Here is a 23,063-nt window from a genome sequence, read left to right on the forward strand (position 1 = left end):
GATTATAAATGTGTGAGAAAATACCCATAATTCCTCTGCTAAAAGACATAAAATGTATTAGCATCTTTTTTGTTGTTCCAACAGCAAAAGGTCTTAGTAAGGTTTTCCTTTTAGGATTTTGTTAATCACTGGCATTAAGTAGACCTCCTAGCTGAAAATGAGAAGAGATATAAATTATGTGAAATTTGTTCAAAAATTAGTAAGTGAATATTATGTGACATAAATTGTGCCAGTATATATGTAGTTTCATATGCTGAAGATTGCAAAGGTAGAAGAATCATGTGATATTAGAGAGGAGAGGAAATATTGAGAAAGGAGCATTAAGACATTTGACAAAAAAAAAAATTAAAGGCATTTGACAATTTAACAAGCTATAAACATCTACTTTCTCTTTCTTCTATCCAAAATACTGCCCCCTCCCCAAAAAAATATCACAAAAAAATATAACACTTAGGCTATTTGGGAGAGAAACAGGGGGTGGGGGTGAAGAGAAAAGAGGAAGAGGGGGAGAGAAATTGAGAGCGAGAGAGAAGTTAAATATGTTAGAATAAGATGTAATCAGCTTTATATTATTTAAACCTAAAGGATAAAAATACACACACACACATGGGGATACATACATGCATGCATACACACACACATACGTGCACAGAGTTAATGAGCGTTAATAGTGTTGGTGTAATAGTGGCATTCCTTTTCAACAGATCCATTATTTTTTCAACTATGATCATTTCTAGACACCCAAGGGTGATTTGGGTTTCTCTTTTCTCTGCCAAGCCCAGTCTTCTCTGAAAGCTGGCTTCCATCCTTGCTGTAGGCTACAAAAAAGGAGGACTGTTTGCATGGCACAGCACCAAACCCTTTAACTCAGAGACTTGTGCCACTTAGCTCAGTTTTTTACCACCTCCATCTGCTGCCCAAGAAGAATTAGATCCCAATTGTGTCGGCCACTGAGAAAGGATATTTATAGAATTCCTCTGGCATTTCCTAAGGCCTCTGGCTTTTCCATTCAAATGTCAGCATTTTCTTTTCATTCGATAGGCTTCGCTAAACAAAAATATGACACTGTGTGAAATGGTTTGATACGTGTAGGGTGAATTCAGAATACCCAGTATATGGGTAAGCTGGGTAATCACCTGCCAGAGGAGATGATTCAGCCAAAATATTTAGAGGAATTTAGAAGAGTTTTGCAATTTAGCATATGTGAACAAATACAACATACGTAGCCCGCACCAATCAAGATAGCAGACCAAAGGCTAGGAACAACTGTTAGGCTACAGGGTGTAATCTGATTATCTTCATTAAGGAAGGTCAGAAGATAAATCACCCCTTGAGGCTTTACTCTATCACAAAAAGGATTGGGTGGGCATGATTGCTGTAAAGGGAAAGGACTGAGAGCTACTTCAATTAAAGCTTCAGAGTAACACAAAGGGAATCTCTTTATACAACCATAATAATGTTTACATGAGACCAAAGAATGACATATGGCATGTGACATATATCTACAACAATAGAACATTCTGGAACTGATCTATTACCTCTTTGGGGCTGCTTGTAGAGCAAGAGCATTATGCAGGAAGTCCTAAGCAGCATTAGCAGAGGCCCTCTCTAGGTGACCCTTTCGTCAGAGTGTGGACAGTGCCCCATCAGCCCCCAGCCAGCTTCCAACTCCATGTTAACTTTCAATAAGCTTCCTAATGTCAGGCAGCAGCTGGCCTTCAATTTTCTGAGGAGGAAACCTGGGAGGAAAGCGTAATGAGCCAGGCAGGATCCAAAGCTGGTTTTGGAGCCAGACACTGTGCAAAGCACCTGCAGTGTCTGCCCATTAAGAAGCCCAGAATTTCTAGTTTCTAACAACTGTGCAGCCACCTACCATTGACTCCTGTTTCAGAAGGCTTGCTTCAACAGGAAAGTGTATTTTACAATTCACAGACCATCTCAGAAATTCAGTAATACTCTTTACATTTTACTAAAATTTGGGTAGACTTTCTGATCCATCAGTAATAAAATGAACATGGTATTGTACTTAGACAGATATGTATACATAGGGATATATAGGAACATGTACATATACACATATATAGAAACACACATATAATACAGACACATACATCCAAGCTTATATAAATATATATGTGCATATATTTTTATATTTACATAGGATTGCCTCCTGGTGCACTCATTTTTAGATAGGCATATCTAGAATAATTTGCTTTATGTTTAAGTGGTTTAGAAATCAAATGACACATCTAAATAAGGCTGATCAAATTGTTATTCATAAGGTTTCCCGACCACTCAATTTATCTCTATTGGCTGATTCAAGAAATTAGCAGCACCAGCTTTCTCTGCTTCTTCCACCGGTGTAGAGTTGCCATGTATATTTTAGAAATTTTCCAGAAATATCTCCAACTTCAAAGTTTGTACAAAATAATTAAATAAGGAACATCACAAGCATTTCCCCCATGCTGTAAAGTTTCCCACAGCAAATAATCCTAAAAACTTACAAAGGAAAGCTGGCAGGTAAGATATATTTCATTGTCCATAAAAAATTAAATAGACAAATATCTTTCAATGTATTTGAGATGAACTGAAGTAGCATTTTTAAATTACAACTTTCCTTTTAAAAAATAAGGTTTCAAAAATGACAGAGATTAAGAAGATAGTCACTTTAATGAGCAAGGAATTTAGAAAAAATAACTAATATACATGAGGAGAACTGTATTTATCTCATACACTTTCTGCTTTCTCCTCCAACTTGCCAGTTAAATGACTACAAGCAGCATTCAAGGGAAGCGATGTGATGAGTCACCACTGCCTGCCTGATATCGTTTCCTCCTCTTCCTCTTCTCCTTGAGCCATTCTTACACAGAAAGCACTATACAATGGGACTTCCATGGCTTATCACCCTTATTATAATAACCACCTAAGGAGGTGGGTATTATTATGACTCCCATCTTTCAGATAAATAAACTATAGCTAAAAGGACTATAATCACATAGAAGAGAAAGAGTACTCTTGGCACTCATACTCAGATCTGTAGGACTCTGCAAGCTTCTCTGTTAATCACTATAAAATTCTATGTCTATTCACAAATTCCACATAAGCTTCTACATATAAACTCCTGATGATCCATCTCCATGAATGAGCACATTGACGTGAATAATTAAAACCACAAGGTGGGGTCTTAACTTCATTCCTCCATCTGCCATTGAGTCTTCTCATCTTAGTCATGGACGGAAGGCCTCAGCAAAATGCAGGCTAGGAGCTTAACCCATCACTGATGGCATCCACAATCCCATCTCCCAGTTGTCCACGTTCTGCCATCACCTGACCTAAAGTGCCCAATGCAGATACAAGTACACCACCTCTTCCCGGAATTGTTATTTGTCCAATGGAATGATGACTCTATACCTAGACAGCTTTTTGTTCCCCACAGAGCTTTGAGGCTGTTTTGGTCGTGTATCACTCATGAATTATAGTAACCACTAAACCCTAATATATACTACCTGCTCACTCTGTTCCAAGTTTATATGAATTGTCTTCCTTCCTGTTCTCAAAAATCCTGTAAGGAAAGACTATTACTGTCCCTACTTTACAGACAAAGTAAGTATTTTACAGTTCTGTAAGACAATCAAACACAAAGATTAAGCAACTTGATCAAGGTGATTCAGCTAGGAAAGAGCAGAACTGGTGTTCACACCCAGCCTGCCTGACTCCAGAGCCCAGGCTCTTAACGTGAATTTCTGTAAAACATACATGGAGGACAACTAAATTCAACTTCAATTTAAGATGTTCCATATCATGGTTCTTCATATAGTTTGTATGCAAAAAATAAGGCTTCAGCAAAAGACTCTATACTTTTGATGATAAAATTCAAGGAGATCAAATATGAGTTAAAACTATCCTTTCCAGAGTCCACTGACATCTTTGTCATGGATGAGAATGTTGTGGCCCTTTTCAGTGGCATGTGGACAATTATCCTCTTCCATAATCATAGGATTCAACTAAGTGTCACAAGAGTCCAGGAATAGGAAGAAGTTCTCTCCGTAAGAGCATCGGGAAATCATTTCCAAGAAGAGTGTAATTTTAATTTTCTTTTTTTTCAGTTTATTTATTTATTTTATTGAAGTCTAGTTGATTTACAATATTATATATTAGTTTCAGGTGTACAACATAGTGACTCATTATTTTTATAGATTATTCTCCATTTAAACTTATTACAAAATAATGGCTTAATTTTCTTTTGAACTATGACCCAAATGTAAGTTAAGGCTTTCATATCTTAATTCAGTAGGCTGATTTTTCTTATATATGATATCTGATTATAAATTTAGCTGTCATTTTCAGATACATTTGGATACATGCAGTGTATATGTGTATACTCATACTCTATTAATCCAAGTATGGACAAATATTATTTGTAAGTTCTTTTGTTTTAAGAAAATGTACTTTTGCAGTTCCCTTTTTACTAAGATAATGTCCAATATATTTTTTGGAACCCTTAGTTTGACTATCATCATCTACAAAATAGAGATGATAAACGTGCTTTAAAAATAGCATTCACATTTTCCTTATGTCAGAGAATGCTCGCTAACTAGGAGTCTCTGAGCAGGCCATGTTCTAAAAAGGGTAATTAACACTACAAACCCATTTTATGAATGAGGTAAGCTGAAGCTCAGTGTGGTTAAGTCACTGAACCAAATTCACAGAGCTATTAAGTAAAGGAGCCAGGATTTAAACGACTGTCTCCCTCTCTTCAAGGCCTGTGTTTTTCCTACGCTTTCATACTACCACCATCTTCCTACAGGGGAAAAATTATAAAATGTTTCCTTCCTAAAACAATTTTTGTCTCAGGATTTAGATCCTTTATTTCCAGCCTCAGTTAATCCAGGCTGCTTTGGCTTTGATGGGGCTTGAGGCTCCTATATCACCTACAGAAGCTTAGGTTCTGGGATGCTGAGCTGTCTTTACTGAAAGCTCTAGTATATCACCCATCTGGATAATCTCTTCACTCCTTCCTAGGTTTTAATTTGCTGTGCCCACTCCTAACTTGTAACCCACTGCCTTCATCTCCTATTGCTCAGTATCCAGAGACCCAGCTCAAACTCCATTCCAAAAGGGATTTAACATTTGAAAAAGAGAATCAAAGTTACCTAATTTTGGTTTTCTCATCAAACAAAAAGCAATATTGTGTTAAAATTACAATTTTGCTTTTAGAAGAATAGAAAAAAAAGGTATTTTTGCAAATCAGCCCTATACTTTTCATGTGAATTTCTTTCTTTATAAGTATGCACCAAAGTAAGATCTTTATTGGAGAGGAGGTTATGATCATTCATTCGTTTATTCGGCAAACACCATAGGTAGTCTGCACTAAGCCTGATGCTAGGCACTGGGGATACGGGGGTACTTAAGACCTAGAACTTAAAGTTCCTGAACCCCTGTGGTTATAAGCAAAGGTGTCCATTAAGAACTACATCACAAGTTGGTATGTGGACACCATTGTCTGAAACTGCCAAGGAGACAATGAAGGATGCTCAATTTAAGTGTCCTAGTGGGTTGTTTCTATCCTATCACCGGTCACATGTAACAGTAAACATGTATTGGCTTATAACATTAAGACAAGCTTCTCTGTATTAAATTTGGGAATGACTGGTATACATAAATGTATGTTTAAAAAACATGTGAAGATTATAAGCTGTTAAACATTGCAATGGACAGTCTAATTTTTAAAAAATCTCCTTGCTGGAACTGCAGCTATTAGTCTATATGTGTCTTTGATCACAGCTCTGATACTATGACCTTGAGAAAGTTACATGGCCACTCTGGGCCTCAGGTTTTTCCCCTTCAGAGTGAGCTGTGTAATCTCTAAGATTTTGGGGCGGGGGGCTTTACAATTCTGTAACTATTACATGGAACACATACTTCAGTCTATTAAGACTTAACATTCCTGGTAAATTAAGTATTCATGTAACATATTTGTATTATTAGTCAAACTCCATGCTATTCTTTCATTTTTAATGAATATAATGGTTTTGCCAAGCTTTCCATTTTGTACCTAAACTGGTCTGATATTACCTCACTGAAAATGGGCTTCTGTAATACATATTTTGGACCAATGCTGCTTGGAACACAAATTTACCTAATGATGCCTTTGCTGACTGGCTAACATTTTATGTGTTCTAGCTTTGGTAAAATTTCTGTCTAAGAGAAGCTTAGGAAATATATTGGCACTATTGATCTTATCTTTAGGCAAGAAAACAATAAATATATATAACAGATGAGTTGAACTGCAATATAAATGGGTACAATTATGATTTTAAATCACTTGCTAAAATGATGGAAAATATTATGCATGCATTTTGGTAAGTATTTTACAGTTCTTTTTTTGACCTCAATACCTTTGCCCTGACACTAACTAATTTGTTGGCTGATCTTATTATGTTCTAAGATTTGAAACAGCATTTAGTTCCCTGTGAGATCGTGGAAAGCAATTTTGGAAAGTCTTCATTTTAATGCAGCAGTGAAAATTTATTATCAAATAATTTATTATGGATAATCATTTATGGTAATTCAATGTTTTCTTTATATATAATGCAAAACTAATTATCTCATTCATTGTATGTTGCTTCTTAAGATAGGGAGCTTTGGGTTTTTCCATGTAAGCAGGAATAAGCAATATAAAGAGTTCAAATATTAATTTGGTAATTGGTCTAACTGACCTTTAAGATCCTCTCACTTTGCTCTAAATTTATGGCAGGAGAAAAGGTTACTGTCCTCTATCACAGAACAATGATGGCCTCCCATTCCAATTTTGTGCACTAAAAGATGACAAAATATCTTCCATGACTGCTTTTTCCTTTGACTTGCATTGGTCTATCTCTGACTCTGACTCCCCTAATATCCCATTATCCATGGCATTTTAACCAGGACAACATTTCAGCAGTGATGTCCAAAAGAATTTTCTGCCATGATGAAACTGTTGTATATGTGTGCTATCCAATATGGTAGCCACTAGCCACAGGTAATGATTAAGCACTTAAAATATGGCTAGTACAACTGAAGAACCGAATTATTTAATTTTAATTAACTTAAATTGTAATATCTACAGTGGCTAATGAATACTGTATCAGTAAGCACAAAGTATTCAAAGCTTTTCTAAGCTCTGGTTTCTATTTTGCAATAGTTGTTCTAGCTTTACTTGCTCTTGGAAATAATCTTAAATTTTTGCCAGGTGCTCTCTAAGACTTTTAGAAAAAACTAAATAACACTTCAGTTAATCAACATTCTGTTAAAATTAAGTTCCTCTCTACAAAAGCCTATTTTTAATTATGTTTGTAAACAAGAGTATGAAAGCCCATTATCTCTGAGAAAAAAATAAAACAGCAGTGCGTGCTAATGGACCCCTAGTCTTTCTGAATATCGGAAAGAATCTAGTCATATAAAACTAGCACAAAAAGGGCTGATTACATTTTCTTACCTGGGAAAGTGCTCTCCTAAGCACTAGCGATAAAGTCTTTCTTCCAGGAAAAAAATCTTAATACTTTTGGCCAATCGATATTATAAGACCTTACAGAATAGAATTCATGTAAAAGAAACTGATGGTCAGTGTAAATTACAAAATAACATTATAGCAAGTTTTTGAGAATGGACATGGATAATATTTCAGAGGTAAAGAAATCAACAAACCTAATGACATCGTGTATTTTATACAGTAGTATGGCTCATCAGAGAATAATTATTTTCATTTCTGTGTTTTCTCTTCCCCAGCAAAAGAGTTGTTGGAAATTAACTTGAAGTCATTGAAATTGATTCTAAGGTCCAAGGAAGTTTTACTAGAAGCCCACTATCCAGGTAAAGAGAGTATAATCAAGCACACTGCATTTGACAATAGAAAAAAAATGGTGGCTGATGTCTAAGGGTAAGTGCCTGGAGAGGAGAGACCTTGTAAACAGGTGTGATGCAGTGTCCCTGACACCAGCTAATACTTGGGAAGTGAGTATATGTATGTGACCTGAAAAGGAGGAACACGGAACAGTGCAGCTTGGAGACAAGACTGGAGGGGGGGAATGAAAATAAGATCACACAGGGCTCCGTAGGCCATGTTAAGGAGTTCGGATTGTACTCTGAATGCACTGGAAAGTCACTGAAGGGTTTTAGGAAGGCAAATGATAAACCTGGAGGCACTGTGCATTGAAAAAAAATCATGGTTACACTCATGAATACTCTTAGTGTCATATACTAGGCTGGACCGCTAATTTAGTACCTGATGATGGCTATGCAAGACATTTTATAAATGGCAAGTGCTACAGAAATATTAAGGCACAGTTTTTATTTAACATTATTTTGTACTTTTCTCCCGAATGTGAAAATCACTGCATCAGTTCATAATTATATAAAAATATTTTACAGAGTGAAGCAGACTAAGACATTAATTACAAAATTCACATTGTTTTTAAAGTGTAACTCTGAATCTTTTCCCAGTGTTAATTAGAGGATACATGTATACACAAGGTGTTGTTTATCTGTTATTTGCAAACATTACGATTTGCCAATACCAGCAACTGTTAAAAGACAGAGGTCCTTCTTACTGAGACAGCATAAGGTAAAACTTCACATCGTACCTAACACGGTTGTTTAATCAAGGAGCTGGTAAGGGTTTCAAAGGAGAACATCTAATTTTAATGAAAAATACAAAGTATAAAATTAACTACCGGCAGCAATATGTGAAAAGCAAGCAGGAAAATTCATGTAGTTTCCATCACCTGCTTAAGAAGAGGCAGCCTTGCTTCAGAACTGAATAGCCACATTTTGATTAGTACACTATAGCTATTATTAGCATTTGTTGAAAACACAAACATTAGAAAAATGTGACACCTGTAGCCAGAGAACCATTGAAAAATATAGCAAAAAAATAATTAAAAGAAAAACCCCGAAAAAAAAGAATATTGCCGAAGTAGAAAATCAAGAGGGCCATTTATATAGAACACTATCTCATCTTCATTTTGTATCAAACAAATCAAACATACAGTAAATTAGGTCTAAAGATGGGCACAAATCCATTTTATTTTATTTTTTAATATCCCCTCAAAAATGACGTGACTATGCCTGGAAATGGCCAGCAATCTTACCTCTGGGGTGGGCCCTACTTCCCGTTCATTTCCACCAGGGTGAGCATTCATTCTGAATGTGAATGGGGTCCAAAAGAACATCCTGCTTCACTACAGGAGAGCAAGGCAGCTCTTATACCTGCGTGTCCTCACATGTGTCACTGGCACAGCCAGCAGACCAGGTAGCCAAGCTTTGTGCATTATCCGGTGGCTGATGAGGATAGCAAAACTGAGAAGCTGAGATGGAGTGTGGCCCTACCTGCGTGGACTGGTGATTTTTCTCTGTGTAGCCCATCAAATTTAAACATGACCTGTGTTCCTTACAACATATTTTCCAACAACTAAATGAAGCTTCCTAATGTGATTTAATGCAACCTGTCACCTTTAATAAGGTAGAGAAACTTGAATCTAAGTTCCCAAATGTGACAAGTCTAATGTGACCAAGCCAGGTTGAATGCCAACAAAGAACTGCAGTTTCCCAAATCTGGATTCTCATTTTTGACACCTTTTCCAAGTCGTTTTGGAGGTAGCTTTTGAAAACTATTTGCTCAAAGAAAGTATATCATACTCAGACTCATATATCAGAAAAGTTGAATAGAAAACTTGAAAGGCTTTCGTAGATTTATATCCTTCAAACAGATTTTTAATAAAGCATTAATAAATGTTTTTAAGAAAGAAGAGAAAGTATTTGATATGTAATTTCCATGCACATAGAAAACATGCTATACATAGGTAGATACAAATTTTAAATAAAATCATAGACCACTAAGCAAAAAAGAAAGATGCAACCTGGTGAGTTCTCTGACCTTGGGCAAGTCCTTCACAAGAATGGACATCTGACCTACAGCTCCACTGAGCTGCAAGGGTGGATAGAAATGCAAGGAAAAGTGTTTTGTAAAATAGAGGTTGCTATTCAAATATTAGCTTGGAGCCTAACCCACTTTGTTATGCAAAAGGAATATGATGGATATAAATGGATAAACTCATTAGTAATGCAGTTAACACAGTAAAGTGTATTACTGTTACCTACCACAGGGCACTAGTCGGCACTCCATAAATACACAAATGCACACTGAATTCAACCAAAATACTGTATCATTCAAATCTGTGTACAATTCATAAATTGATAATTTCCACCTTCAAACAAAATATTATGCTAAAATAAAATACATAATACAACTAACGGCAGCATCACTAACCTGAATCTACTAACCTCCATCTCTCTCTCTGACACAATCACTTTTCAAAACCTAGTTAGTTAACTGGAAGGTATCAAGCAATATGTAGAGTCTTCTGAATACACTGTAGAAAATTCTTAGCCAAGAATTGTACCCATTGGGCACTAGTGAACTATTTTACCATTATGCAAAAATGCTTATAAGAAATAGCTTCTAAACAGGCAATATAATATTGCACATTTTAATGTACTTTAACCAACTACACTGTCCAGTGAAATATGTGTTGAGAAGCATTTATAATGGAGTTTATTCTACAAAATATGAAAAACTGATCATAGAGAATGATTCCAAAAATGATAAAAAGGTATTTATTTTTATTGCATTAATGCTTGGAACTGACATTTCCAGACTCAAATTGGAGCACAATAATCGTGCCCCTCTATGAAACATACAAATGATTGAATATACAAAATTTATCTCTAAGTCAAGGGAAACTCCATACATATGGGATGGAGTCCTAAATCTGATTTTTAAGTCCCTTGTTGAAAACTGTGTATTTCCCATACATACCATGTAACAAATGCTGCTTAGAATCCCAGGAGAATGTTAAAAACTACCTAGTGCCACTAAAAAGACTAATAACAGCAGTCTCCCTTAACTCCTCTAAAATCCTCTAAGCTCTCTTGATCCCCAAGTTACACCAAAGAGAAGGATCAAACTTGGGGAAGGCAGAAAAATTATAAATATGCCACTAGACTGTAAATACATTGAAAACAAGCATTACATCTTATAAACATATCCCCCCCATGTTGTTTTGTATGTATTTTCAAACATACAGAAAAGTTGAAATAATTTTACAGTGAACACCTATATACCTACCACTAGACTCTACAATTAACATTTTACTATGTTTGCTTCATCACATATCTTTGTGGTATACAATTTTTATGTTCTCAATCTCACTTTGGAAATGAGAGAGATAAATCCTGAGTTAGTTGATGTATTGAGAATTTTCCCTATGTTCAATGTTCTTTTACTCTTTGAAACTGAAATAAAATCCATACTAACGTTTAGAATTTACAAGGTAAATTTTTATCTAAAATGTACCATGAATTAAGGGTAACTTTGTACTTGTCAACATGCCATGGCCAGAAAAGTATTTTGGTTTAATAATTCGTCATCCTAAGGGAAATAAAGCCTTTGAACTCACAGACTTTCTTCTGACCGGCTCTAGGGTTGAGCTCTAGTCACACATGGCTGACTCTGATCCATATTTTATTTTATTTATTTATTTATTTTTTTTTGCGGTACGCGGGCCTCTCACCGTTGTGGCCTCTCCCGCCGCGGAGCACAGGCTCCGGATGCGCAGGCCCAGCAGCCATGGCCCACGGGCCCAGCCGCTCCACGGCATGTGGGATCTTCCCACACCGGGGCGCGAACCCTCAATCCCTGCATCGGCAGGCGGACTCTCAACCACTGCGCCACCAGGGAAGCCCTGATCCATATTTTAGAATGAAATATCCTGAGCACCAACTATTCTCTCTCCCTCTTCAGGAAACAGGCAAACTGAGCCCTAGCCTCAGATGAGCTACTAATACCAAGTCTAATAGAAATCAGGAAAGAACACTGGGACCCACAGGGTAATTCTACCCTAGGGCTAGTGTGGAGAATTGAAGACTGACTGATAAGCTCCACTTCCGCGCGCACAGCGCGCACACGTGCGTTTTGTTCCCACTCCCAAATAAAGAAGCCCTTCACCTTTTGGGGACTCTGGCGTGAAGAGTGTCTAAACTGTTTGTTAAATGCAGATGGGAGAGAGAAGTCTAAGATGGGCTGCCGTGATTGCAGCTAACCCGGAAGTCATTCGACATCAGCTCTTCCAAGGCTTCAGAGGAAGTCAAACGATGAGAGGGTAGTAACATTCCTAACCCTTCGGCTCACATTCTGCCTCTGTCCCCAGAGGAGGGACCATGTTCAACTCCTTAGTTCACCCCCAACAGCCACCAGTTATTGAGAGTTTCTGCATGGGAGGCACTGTTCCAGATGCTTTGTATATGATTATTTTCACTACTGCCATTTTAAGAAATAACACAAAAGACTAGGAGAAGACAGGAGCTGAGTAATTTGACAACATGCCAAAGCCAAGAATCAAACTCAGGCAGTCATTCTAGATCCTTTGCTCCTAACTGTTCCTGACACTACTTTTTATTAGACCTTACCGAAGGTGCTGCTAGCCTACTGGTCAAGTCATGAGTGAAATAATGGGCCATGTTTTACTACTGGGCAGTGTTTTTTTCTGCTCAAGGTAGGGTCAGGAGCCTCAACGTTTTTCCTGTTGTACTGCTCATTTGTGGTAAGCTCACCTAACAGGGTCCTCCTCTTTGGGAAGTCTCTCTCTGTCCACTGTCATCCACACCACTAACTTGGTTAGTATATTCAGGTCTTCTCAGTGGAGCAGTGATTCTAGCTTTGCAGGACTAGAAAACCCAGATTTGGCTACTGGACCTAAGGTACCACATCTTCTCAGAGATGATCTACTTTTAGGACAGTTTAGAAGCACTTATATATATATACACTCTTTTTATAATGCTATTCCTTTGTTCCCATTTACCACAAAACAGTGGTAAACTTAGCTTCCTCAGCAGGGAAACTTAGAGGTAGAGAGGAGTGAATAGGAAGACTTCACATAAAATCTCACCTCAAATCCCAAGCACCAGATTCAATGAATGATTCATAATTGTGTCTGGTTTTCTTTTTAGTAAATCAGGTAATGGCAGGAGATGGGAAAAGGTGCTAGCAGCTTCCTCAGCAACTGCTTGGGACAATTTCAGCTGCAGAGACCATCAACAATGGGGTGACAGTGGGAGGAGGCAGCAGCTGTCCTGTGAACGGGTCACCTGTCAACTGAGGGTGTGTAAGTCAGGGCCAGCCATAGTGTGCAAGTGTTGATGCTATCATCTATCTGGGTGTGCACTGGGGATGTCTAAGAGTACAATGGAAATGAATAAAAAGGATAAAAGAATTCTGGAAAAATTTAAATTGAAGCAGCTGTGTTAACACAGAGCCAAACGCTAGCCCAGAACTCTCGATATAGAATGTCTTAGTTTAGGTTTCCACAGAGCAGACCAGAAACAATGATTCAAATGCAAGGAGTTGATTTGGCTGACGATTCCAGGAAATATGGGAGGGAAGTCAGGATGGGAGATTAGAACCAGAAGACAGAAAATAAAGGGCATCTTATGACAACAGTAGGTCCTTAATCCCACTGAGGACCTCTCAGACACGGTCTCTAGGGCAGTGCTTCTCAAATACTGCTGTGTATCAGAATCACCTGTAGGTCTTGTTACAAATGCACGTTCTGATTCCGCAGGTTTAGCGTGGGGTCTGAGGCTGCATTCCTTACATGCTCCCAGATGAGAAAGCTGCTGCTGCTACCCCTCAGAACACTATGAAGAGGAAAGATGTTGATTTCTTGCTTATTTCTCATTCGATTTTTTCCACATTTGCATATAAAATTAACAGAATTTCTTATGTCCACTGCTTATCCCGGGCATTGCATCCTCACTGAATATCAGCAGTCTTGGAAACATTTGGTCAGTCTTCATAGAAGGAAAACACGAAAAGTTCTGTCCACCTGGTCCTAGTGCTATTAAATCAGGTGGCCCTGCTCATGAGCAGGTAGCATGCTATCCACAGAAATGAATCAAGCTGCTCAGCGCACTCCCAACCCCTCTGACTCTTCTCTGCTAACACATTTGTTGTTGCTCCCCACTCCATTCGAGTGCCAACTTGTATTCTGATTTTGTGATAAGCCTCAAATCTATGGGCTTTGGAGATGAGGAATAAATCTGTTTTCCTGATTTTGACACTCAGCCCTCTTTAATGGTATGTATTCATGCATTCACAGGTTCTTACCCAAGTGGCTACCTCAGGGTAAGCTTTCTGGAATCTCAGTCCTCATGTTTATACTCATCTGGAACCTCAAGTGAGGCAAATGGACATGGTTGAACTATTGTTTTAAAAGCATTGTGCTATGTTCAAAGGTACATATTTCTACAGTCAAATGGAGAACAGTCCCAGCCCCTTTAGAAACAGAATTTTAAAGAGAAACTAACAGTGATACGATTGGCCATTCAAGGCAGGGCAGCAAATATTATAATATTTGCTTTTAAAAGTTACATATTTATATAAAATAGATATAAATATATGTTTAAAATATAATGATATATGTATAAAAAGGTGAGAACAAATCAGTGCATTAGTGTAGTACAAGTTTTCTACATTGTATATGTACATATTTTTCAATATATTTTAGAAAAAGATTAGTCTCAGTCATTCCGTCATGAAATAATAAAAGCCTGAATAACTCACGTGCTAATATCAAGACAGAGGAAGGTATTTATGAAAAAACAGCAATTAAAATTTACTAAACCTTATATGTTTGTATTAATACTGAGATCATAATTTATGACAACTAATAACCATAATAACTATATAATTCTGCCTTCAAAATGTTCAAAACATATATAACTCAAGTATCATATATTTCAGACTTATCTATTTTGTCTCTTTATTTATATGCAGATTATGTGGTCATTATATCTGTTGACACTTTAAATCCACCAATCAGGAAAAAGAACATGGTCTAATTTACAACAAATGAGAAGAACCATGAAGCATGGAATACAGTGTTTACTTTTATCTATTTCCAGCTTTTTCTATTATCCCAAGTCTGTTTACACTGAAAATATATGTAGTCAGAAGGAAAAAGGCCACTGGCCATACAAACTCTCAGAAGTCTATTTGAGGAACATGAATGATATAATAGAGGAAGTTTTAAAGGAGGTTCTATCCAAGTTCAGATTTGAAAGAGAAGCTTCTAGAATCACTTCTGAGCAGAAAAAGAGCTCACCTTATCTAATTCATCCTTAGAGAACTCCAGGTCAAGTGGCTTAGAGATGGCTGTTTATAGCATCCTTTTATAAAAGACGAAGGGGCAGAGGAAGAAATTACAGGCAGTCTTAATCGGCATCACAATGTGCCACAATGCCGGTACTAGTTTCTTAGTGAACCTGATATTCATATTTGTGTCTATACCAGTATTCCAGATTTATATAATAACAGTGCAAAATGGCTGCTCAATGTACAGTTGTCCCTTGAACACACAAAAGTTAGGGGTAGAGCTTCCCTGGTGGCGCAGTGGTTGAGAGTCCGCCTGCCGATGCAGGGGACACGGGTTCGTGCCCCGGTATGGGAGGATCCCACGTGCCACGGAGCGGCTGGGCCCGTAAGCCATGGCCGCTGAGCCTGCGCGTCCGGAGCCTGTGCTCCGCAACGGGAGAGGCCACAACAGTGAGAGGCCCACATACCGCCAAAAACAAACAAACAAACAAAAAAATAAAGCACTGTGTAATGAGTCCAACCTTCAAGAATATCAAAGAATGAAGGGCTGAATCTATCCTAAGCCTCTCTTCTACAGTGATTTATCTTTGTACTTTATCTTAAGAAGACAGATCTTTAATCAGTCTCCAACATAATTTCAAGTAGTCCTCAACACCTGTGAGAATAATCTCAATACACTTAACTCTTATACGATGCTGTTTTACCATCACTGCACGAAAATGCAACAAATGTAGTCTAAATTAAAAGAATCAGCACACTAAAGGAAAATAAAAATAAATATTAGGCTAGTTTTAAACTGATAAAGTAGTTTTACTCTATAAAGTAGTGGCAACCATAAGTGGGCAAGATTTTTCAGTAAAATTATTAGAGTAGCCTAACACAGTCATATACAGATACACACCTAGATCATACTTCTGCATGATGTCAACAGAAAAAAAAAAAGAACAAAACTAGTTTATGTGGATAGACACTGATGAAGCACTCACTGTCACTTACAGATGGTGCTTTCTCTAACTCCCCACTTAAACTTGATTTTAAGTCCACAACATCACAGGGGCTGCCCTTAAACTAATAGGCTTGCTCCATCAGTATTCCCTTTTCTATTAATAAATACAATCATTGCTCTCATTTTCCATGATTTTCCACATCTTAAACACTCTTATTCACTAAACCCGGAGTATGTCACTTCTGAAATAAGTGTCATCTCTTAGAAAGAAAGACATGATGTGTTGTTGAAATTTATCTTGAGTTTTTTTGCAGTGTGAAAATAATGCTAACATGTAAAAGACATGATTTTAGGAAGTGACAAACTGAGATGGCATCCATCTTGGACATTTCCATAAAAGTAAGTACCTCCGCATATATGCAATAATACTGCTCATCCCTTTCTGGTTTAGAGAATAGAGAAACAAAATAATTCCAACAGGTCACTATATATTTATTGTATGTCACTGCCATAGTTTCAAAATGTGTATACTGCTACCCTTTTTAGCAGTACCTAATAAATTGTTGACTATGACAAATTGTTTGGTTTAATATACAAAATATTCATGGAGCAATAAAGCAGTGTCCCAGGGCCGTCTGGACAGCAAACTGCTGCAATTAGACTGACAGTGAAATCTACTGAGCTGTGCTTTTCAGTTCAAGGTCACAAGTAATTATACAGAAGTGACATTTGTACCTTAGGGCTTTCACTGTTCCAGGAGCTTTTGCAGAAATAATTCCATGAAGCAATACAATTAGTGGAAAGCAATATACCAACTTCGCTGGCATCAATGAGCAAACAAGGGTCAAAAGGTAAAGTTTCCAAAAATGAACACCTCATTATGGGCATTCAGGAGCTTTTCGATGCCACCATAATTCTCCCATCTGGAACATTCCAGAAGCTGAATGCCAAGAGGAGGATTATGGGCCAATACTAACTGAAAGGTCTACTGATAAAAATCACAGGAATCAAAAAGACAACTGAATTCCACCTAGTCCTGCACTAATCCAAGTTGATTTGAAATTCTTAGAAGTATTCTCAGTTCCTATAAGAGCCACATTTCTGGTTTATCCATAATGAAGAGCACTTCAATATAGGATTTGTGGAGATGATAGCTTTTTAACTTTCAAGTATGTTTTCCTATGTTCAGACTTAGTGAGGTGATGAGGCATTACTTAAAAGAAGTCCAAGAGGGGCTTCCCTGGTGGTGCAGTGGTTGAGAGCCTGCCTGCCGATGCAAGGGACATGGGTTCGTGCCCCAGTCCAGGAAGATCCCACATGCCGCAGAGCGGCTGGGCCCATGAGCCATGGCCGCTGAGCCTGCGCGTCCAGAGCCTGTGCTCCGCAGCAGGAGAGGCCACAACAGTGAGAGGCCCACGTACCGCAAAAAATAAGTCCAAGAGACTTCACACACAATTTTGAACCTTTTAATTTTGAATAATAGTGTGTGTATGTATCTTTTAGTATATATATTCTTGAGGAACTGATCATTAACATTTACAGAACCGAATATCTTAAAGAGGTAAAAGCAGTTTTTATCTTTGTAAGAAGGTACTTTCTTAATAAATCAGAAGGGACCAAGCATGTGCGTGGTATATAGCAAGTACTCCACAAATGATCTCTTCCCTGACATTTACCTACTCATTACAGTAAAACACATATTCACAAACTCTCATGCTCAGCATCCTAAAAGTTTCTACTTAGAAGCAGAGCAAAATAAGTACAAATCCACATATTTTAAATTAAGAACAAAAGCTAGTGAACTATTTATATACTGAACATGAAATCGGTTGTGCAGAGTACAAAACAGGAGCCTATATTCAAGCCAGTTCAACACACCTTGCTTTGAATGTCTACCATACATATGTCAAACTGTGAAAAGGACACATTTTTCAGTAATACCAGAAAAATGTTTCACCTCTGTATTTTCAAGTTGTGAGTTAGAATTGATGCATTTTATTTCACTGAGGTAAAACGCTGTGCCTGTTAAATTAATTCATCACAAAGGACTACAAACACTTAAAGTAATTACATGGATGATCTTATAATCTCTACTGGCAATTGTGTGGGATCAGGGCTGTGCCCAAAGCTTAGTCTATAAAGATTTATGATGCTACATTTCATTTTTCTCCTTAATACAAACTCACAAATCTGTCATTAGACTAGGTATTCCTGCTGACACTTAACAAATTGAAATCTTAAGTATTGATCAACTGATCAATCAACATCTGAGTTTCTGACTTATTCACCGCAAATGCCTACACCAATTGGGTGGCCAGGAGATCATTAGAACCGCATTTTCCATCTTGATACTGCTCAATGAAAATGTTCATTCCTCCCCCATCTCCCTACCAACTAGAAGGTAAAAACTACAGGGAAATAGGGATTCTCTTGTACCACAACACCAAGCTGTTTTTTTATATTTTTTCCACAGAATCATGGATCCTCATAGCCTGTCTAAACTTTTATATTCTTTATTTATATTCATATATTCTTTATGCTAAACAGTCCTTTGTGAATCAGCCTGGGCAACTAAGCATCATTACAGACCATTATTTAAAGTTCCATTCAAGAAATTTTCAAAATGACTTTTAAAATTCATTCCATTCCATTTTCATTCTTTAGTTTGCAATCCATTCTGTGTTTGCAAAAATATCTCTTATTTGGGAGATGAAAGGATAGCACTTGTAGAGATACTTTGCTCTCTTGCCAGAAAAGCAGGGCTTCTATCAAAAATCAGTATTAATTGCTTACCTAACCAACTTCCCTCTTGTCAACTGAAAAATAATGAACAACCTAAAAGTTGCGAATTATGTTTTATTCAGGCGGACAAAACTGAAGACTTTTTTGCAACAAAGACCAGGCAGTCAAAACATCAAAAGGTTATTGTTAATTAAAGAAAACCAGATACCTCAAGTTAAGGAATCTAGTGCTCTTCTGTGTATAGGAAGATGCAAGAGTCAGGGCTCACTGAAATCATTCCTTTGATATGCACCTCAGCTACCTGGGGCCAGCATCCTGTGCTTTCTCAACCTGAGTCTCCTCAGGGTGCACCTTCAGGGGTAGTTGCAGTGGCTGATGGTGGGCATCCTGTTTCTATCCTGAGTTCCCTCAGGGCTCACCGTTGGGGCAGCTACAATGTGATGGCTTGATGGCTGCAACATCCATTTTTAATGATATGGCTGGCAATATTTTTCATTCACACTCTTCACTAGCCTAATACAGTACACAAATTACCATCAGTGTGAAGGACATTTTAAAAATGTGAATAGAGAAAAAGGATTAAAGCCTCCTCAGTAGTTAAGAAACTGAAGGGCATGCTTTAGATGGAAACTTAGCTTGCCAACTCTTCCGGATTAACACCCTTAGTGCCAACAACAACAACAACAAAATGCCGACCATTTAAAACACCAACAGTGTTCTTGGTAACACACTTATTTGTGCAGAAATTTACACCCACAATGAACTGAAAACTGACCAGGCATCTTGGATTTTATAGTACTTAGTGTTTTCTGAGATTTACTTGTATTGAAGGTAAGCTCAATGAAGGAACCAAACTGGCACAAATAATCCATCCATTTCTACCTGGATTGATGCAAAAGGATCTGTGTAGCCCCCAATCCAGTGGCACTGGTCATAAGATCAGAACAAATTAATAAGCTGTTGACTCTTTATGGCCTCTTCTAAATTTCTTACCTCTAAAACTGTGAAAGAGCTAGGTGTCTTCTGGGAGTACAAAGTGAGTAGTAAATAATTTCTGAGACAGATGTAAAAACAAACCTTAATCATGCCCCTTAGATCCGGTTCTAGCTAAAAATCTTCTTTCTATTATCTCACTATTCCTTGCTTTCGTGCCTTAGCCAGTGGGTCCCCACACACATCTCCTGTACTAATGAATTCAATGAAAGGCACCACAAAAGAGAATATATTTCATTATGAGCAGGTTTTCTCTTCTGGGCACCATCCCTGACCCTTCTGATAAGTGCTCTCACAACAGTGCAACAGTTCAGCAGGTAAGAGTTTCTAAAAAGGTAGAAAAATGAGGTTGAAATGCAACCCTCAGTATTCAATTCCCAGCTTCCTACTCAGAAGCTAAGACCATTTAAAAATATATATTAGCGCAGTCCTTTCTTGATATTTTCCATTAGTTCCTTAGACATCACACATGAAGACGCAAACCAAAGCTCACAGTTGCCTCACGACTCTCTTTCTAGGCTAGCTGGAAAAATGAGAAGCTGATGTGTGCCCCAAGGACATGAAATCAGAGAATTTCAAATGCCAACTATGCCTCCTAATAACAGCAAGGCAGGTGTTCCCTTTTAGGAGAGCTCTAACTTGCTCCATTACTCCAGAGATGCCCCAGGACTCATACCTCATCCTGAATCTCAGAAAACTGTCCACATGAGGTCAGGCCAGCATGTCACTAGAATCAAGTCAAGAGTGGGCAAACACAGCAGAATCCTTTACAAACCCACTGGATGGATGAATTCAGAAGACTTTAGAAACAAAACCACTAACTGATAATGAAATCCAGACCCGTAGCAACACTTGGCTACAGGATTAATTTCCATGAAATACTATGTTATTTTATCTCTCAAAGCACATTCATTTTCAATTTATAAAATTCTATGTAAGCAAAAACAAAAATGACCAAACAAAAGGAAATGAATTTGTATTACCTTCTTCTGATCTTCTAGCTTGTGACTCACTGGATTCTTTCCATGTCTGTTCATCTCTGAAGATAAATCCATCACATTAGGTTCTTACCCTTCACAATGGAATCTCTTCAAAAAAGCAGCAAACTAATCCAAGATGCAATCACTAGGAAAACACTGGAATGCCACATTTCCCATCACGCACCGTCTCTGAACTTCATCAACTCCAAGGAATGATTAAAAAATCCATTGATTAAATGGAAAACATGAATTGTGTAATTTACTCCTGGGACTTTCCAAATCAGCATATGGTTTTAAATGCGGACTTCTCAAAAGCAAAATATTCATCCAGGAATTTTAACTCCAACTGCTATCTTTTTCTTTCTTCACAGTTTTCCATTTTAACAAATAATTACACAGTTCCTGTAAACCTGTGATAAGAAAAAATAAGCACACAGTTAATTCTCTCCCACCACTTATAGTACAATTAATGAAAACTTCTTATCTGAAATGTCCAATTTGGAAAAAGACTGTAGGCATGGATTATATTTCACATAAAAGTAATAGCAAGTGAAAGGCATTATTCTTTAACCCTATGGCCTTTAAAATACCAATTATAATACCTGAACCAAAAGAGAATATTAAAACCAGGGATTCATAGCACATCAAGCAGAAAATCAACAGGGAATACACATACATTCACCAAACGTGTATATGCTCCATGGTCCCGCTCATTAATTTCAGCATTCATAGAACTACAGAATTCAGAAAAGAGCCCAAAATAACTAGACACTATGCTAGACTGACACTTTTCATAAACAGCTTTATTTAAACTTCAAAATGCATCTATAAAATGGTTCTTATTACTCTATTTTAAGATAAGGAGACTGAGAGGGTAAGTAAATTTTGTAAGTCTAGTCAAACAAGTGTAACAGGACTAGAATTTGAATTCAGATACCTTTGGCTCCAAAACACATTCTTTGTCCTAGACATAGTTGTGTCAATTCATATTACAAATTTTATTGTCCACAAGGATACCAAAAATGAGTTTATTAAGTGCCTTGCTAGATTATGAATGCACAAGGCACTCTCCTTATAATCCAGTGGTTTCCAAACCCAGCCAGAAAACTGAATCTCTGGTAATAATCTTAGTCACATAGATTCCTGGGGTCCACGCAACCCTGCTAATTCAGAAGCTACAGGGCAGTGCTGTTCTGGGTTTTGTTGTTGTTTTTCCATCTCTTCTAAACAATTCTGATGCAAGAAAACCACGGAAGAGTTGAAACCTCCTGCTAATACAAGGCACTTCCCAAACTTGTCTGCATTTTGGAATCATCTGGGAAGCTTCAAAAACTACTGACTCTTGTGTCTCATCCCCAGAGACTATGATTTAATTAGTCTGAGATATGGCCTGAGTCTTGGAACCATTGACCTAATACATATATATTCCCTTTACGTAACTGACCAACCACTGCATGAATACATCAAAGAGGAAACTTAGTGTCTCAGAAGGCAGCTCTTTCCATACTGGAGCAGTTCCAGTCTTTAGATTGTTCTTCCTAATTTGGAGATGAAGTCTGCCTTCCTGAATGTGTCTGTACATTTGCAATTATTTACATCCTTGTAGTCCTCAATGTACACAAAATCTTTTAAATTTCCCTTTTCATCTGACAGTCCTTCAAGTATCACCTTAGTGGGTTAACCATCCCTAGTGCCTTCAACAATTCCTCACTACCCTGGTTATTACTTAAAAGGCTTTACTTTTGACATGACCCATAAAATATGCTATCCAGAAATGAGCACAAGGGTCAAGCATGGCACGCTCTCTTTAATAACTCACCTCCAGGTACCACAAAACATGCCAGGCCAAGCATACAAAAAATGATAAATTAGACAGATAATGCTTGAAGATCAGCTCCTGAACTGTTTCCTGACTAGTCATTCTTTTGCCAAGCCTTGCTCCTTCTACAGCTCCTCTGCTCTGCTGCGTAGGTATTTTTACTACATACTATGTAGTACATAGTTTGTGTACTCTGTGAATGTTACTAGCAAAGGAGACTGCACGGGCAAAGGCCTGGTCATAGGAGAAAACATAGTCCATCCGAGGAATTCAAAGAAATTCAATGAGAAGCCACTGTAAACGTTTAAGAAAGAATGTAACATAAAATAATTTTTTATTTTAAAAGTTTGTCTTAACTAAAATATGGAAAATAGAAGGGAGAGAACAAAACCGGTG

At 37.6% G+C, this 23,063-nt stretch overlaps 1 protein-coding gene across 1 annotated transcript in view; it reads right to left on the reverse strand.

Annotated features, from left to right (window-relative positions):
• NAV3 (neuron navigator 3) overlaps positions 1-20,947 on the reverse strand; it is a 592,483-nt gene extending 571,536 nt beyond the window's left edge. The window contains 1 exon segment of the mRNA XM_032644349.1: positions 20,852-20,947. Within this exon segment, the coding sequence (XP_032500240.1) occupies positions 20,852-20,923 (72 nt within the window). The 5' untranslated portion in view covers positions 20,924-20,947.
• Positions 20,948-23,063: the final 2,116 nt, after the last annotated feature.

Source organism: Phocoena sinus, chromosome 10, assembly GCF_008692025.1.
Source record: "Phocoena sinus isolate mPhoSin1 chromosome 10, mPhoSin1.pri, whole genome shotgun sequence".
Lineage (NCBI taxonomy): Eukaryota > Metazoa > Chordata > Mammalia > Artiodactyla > Phocoenidae > Phocoena > Phocoena sinus.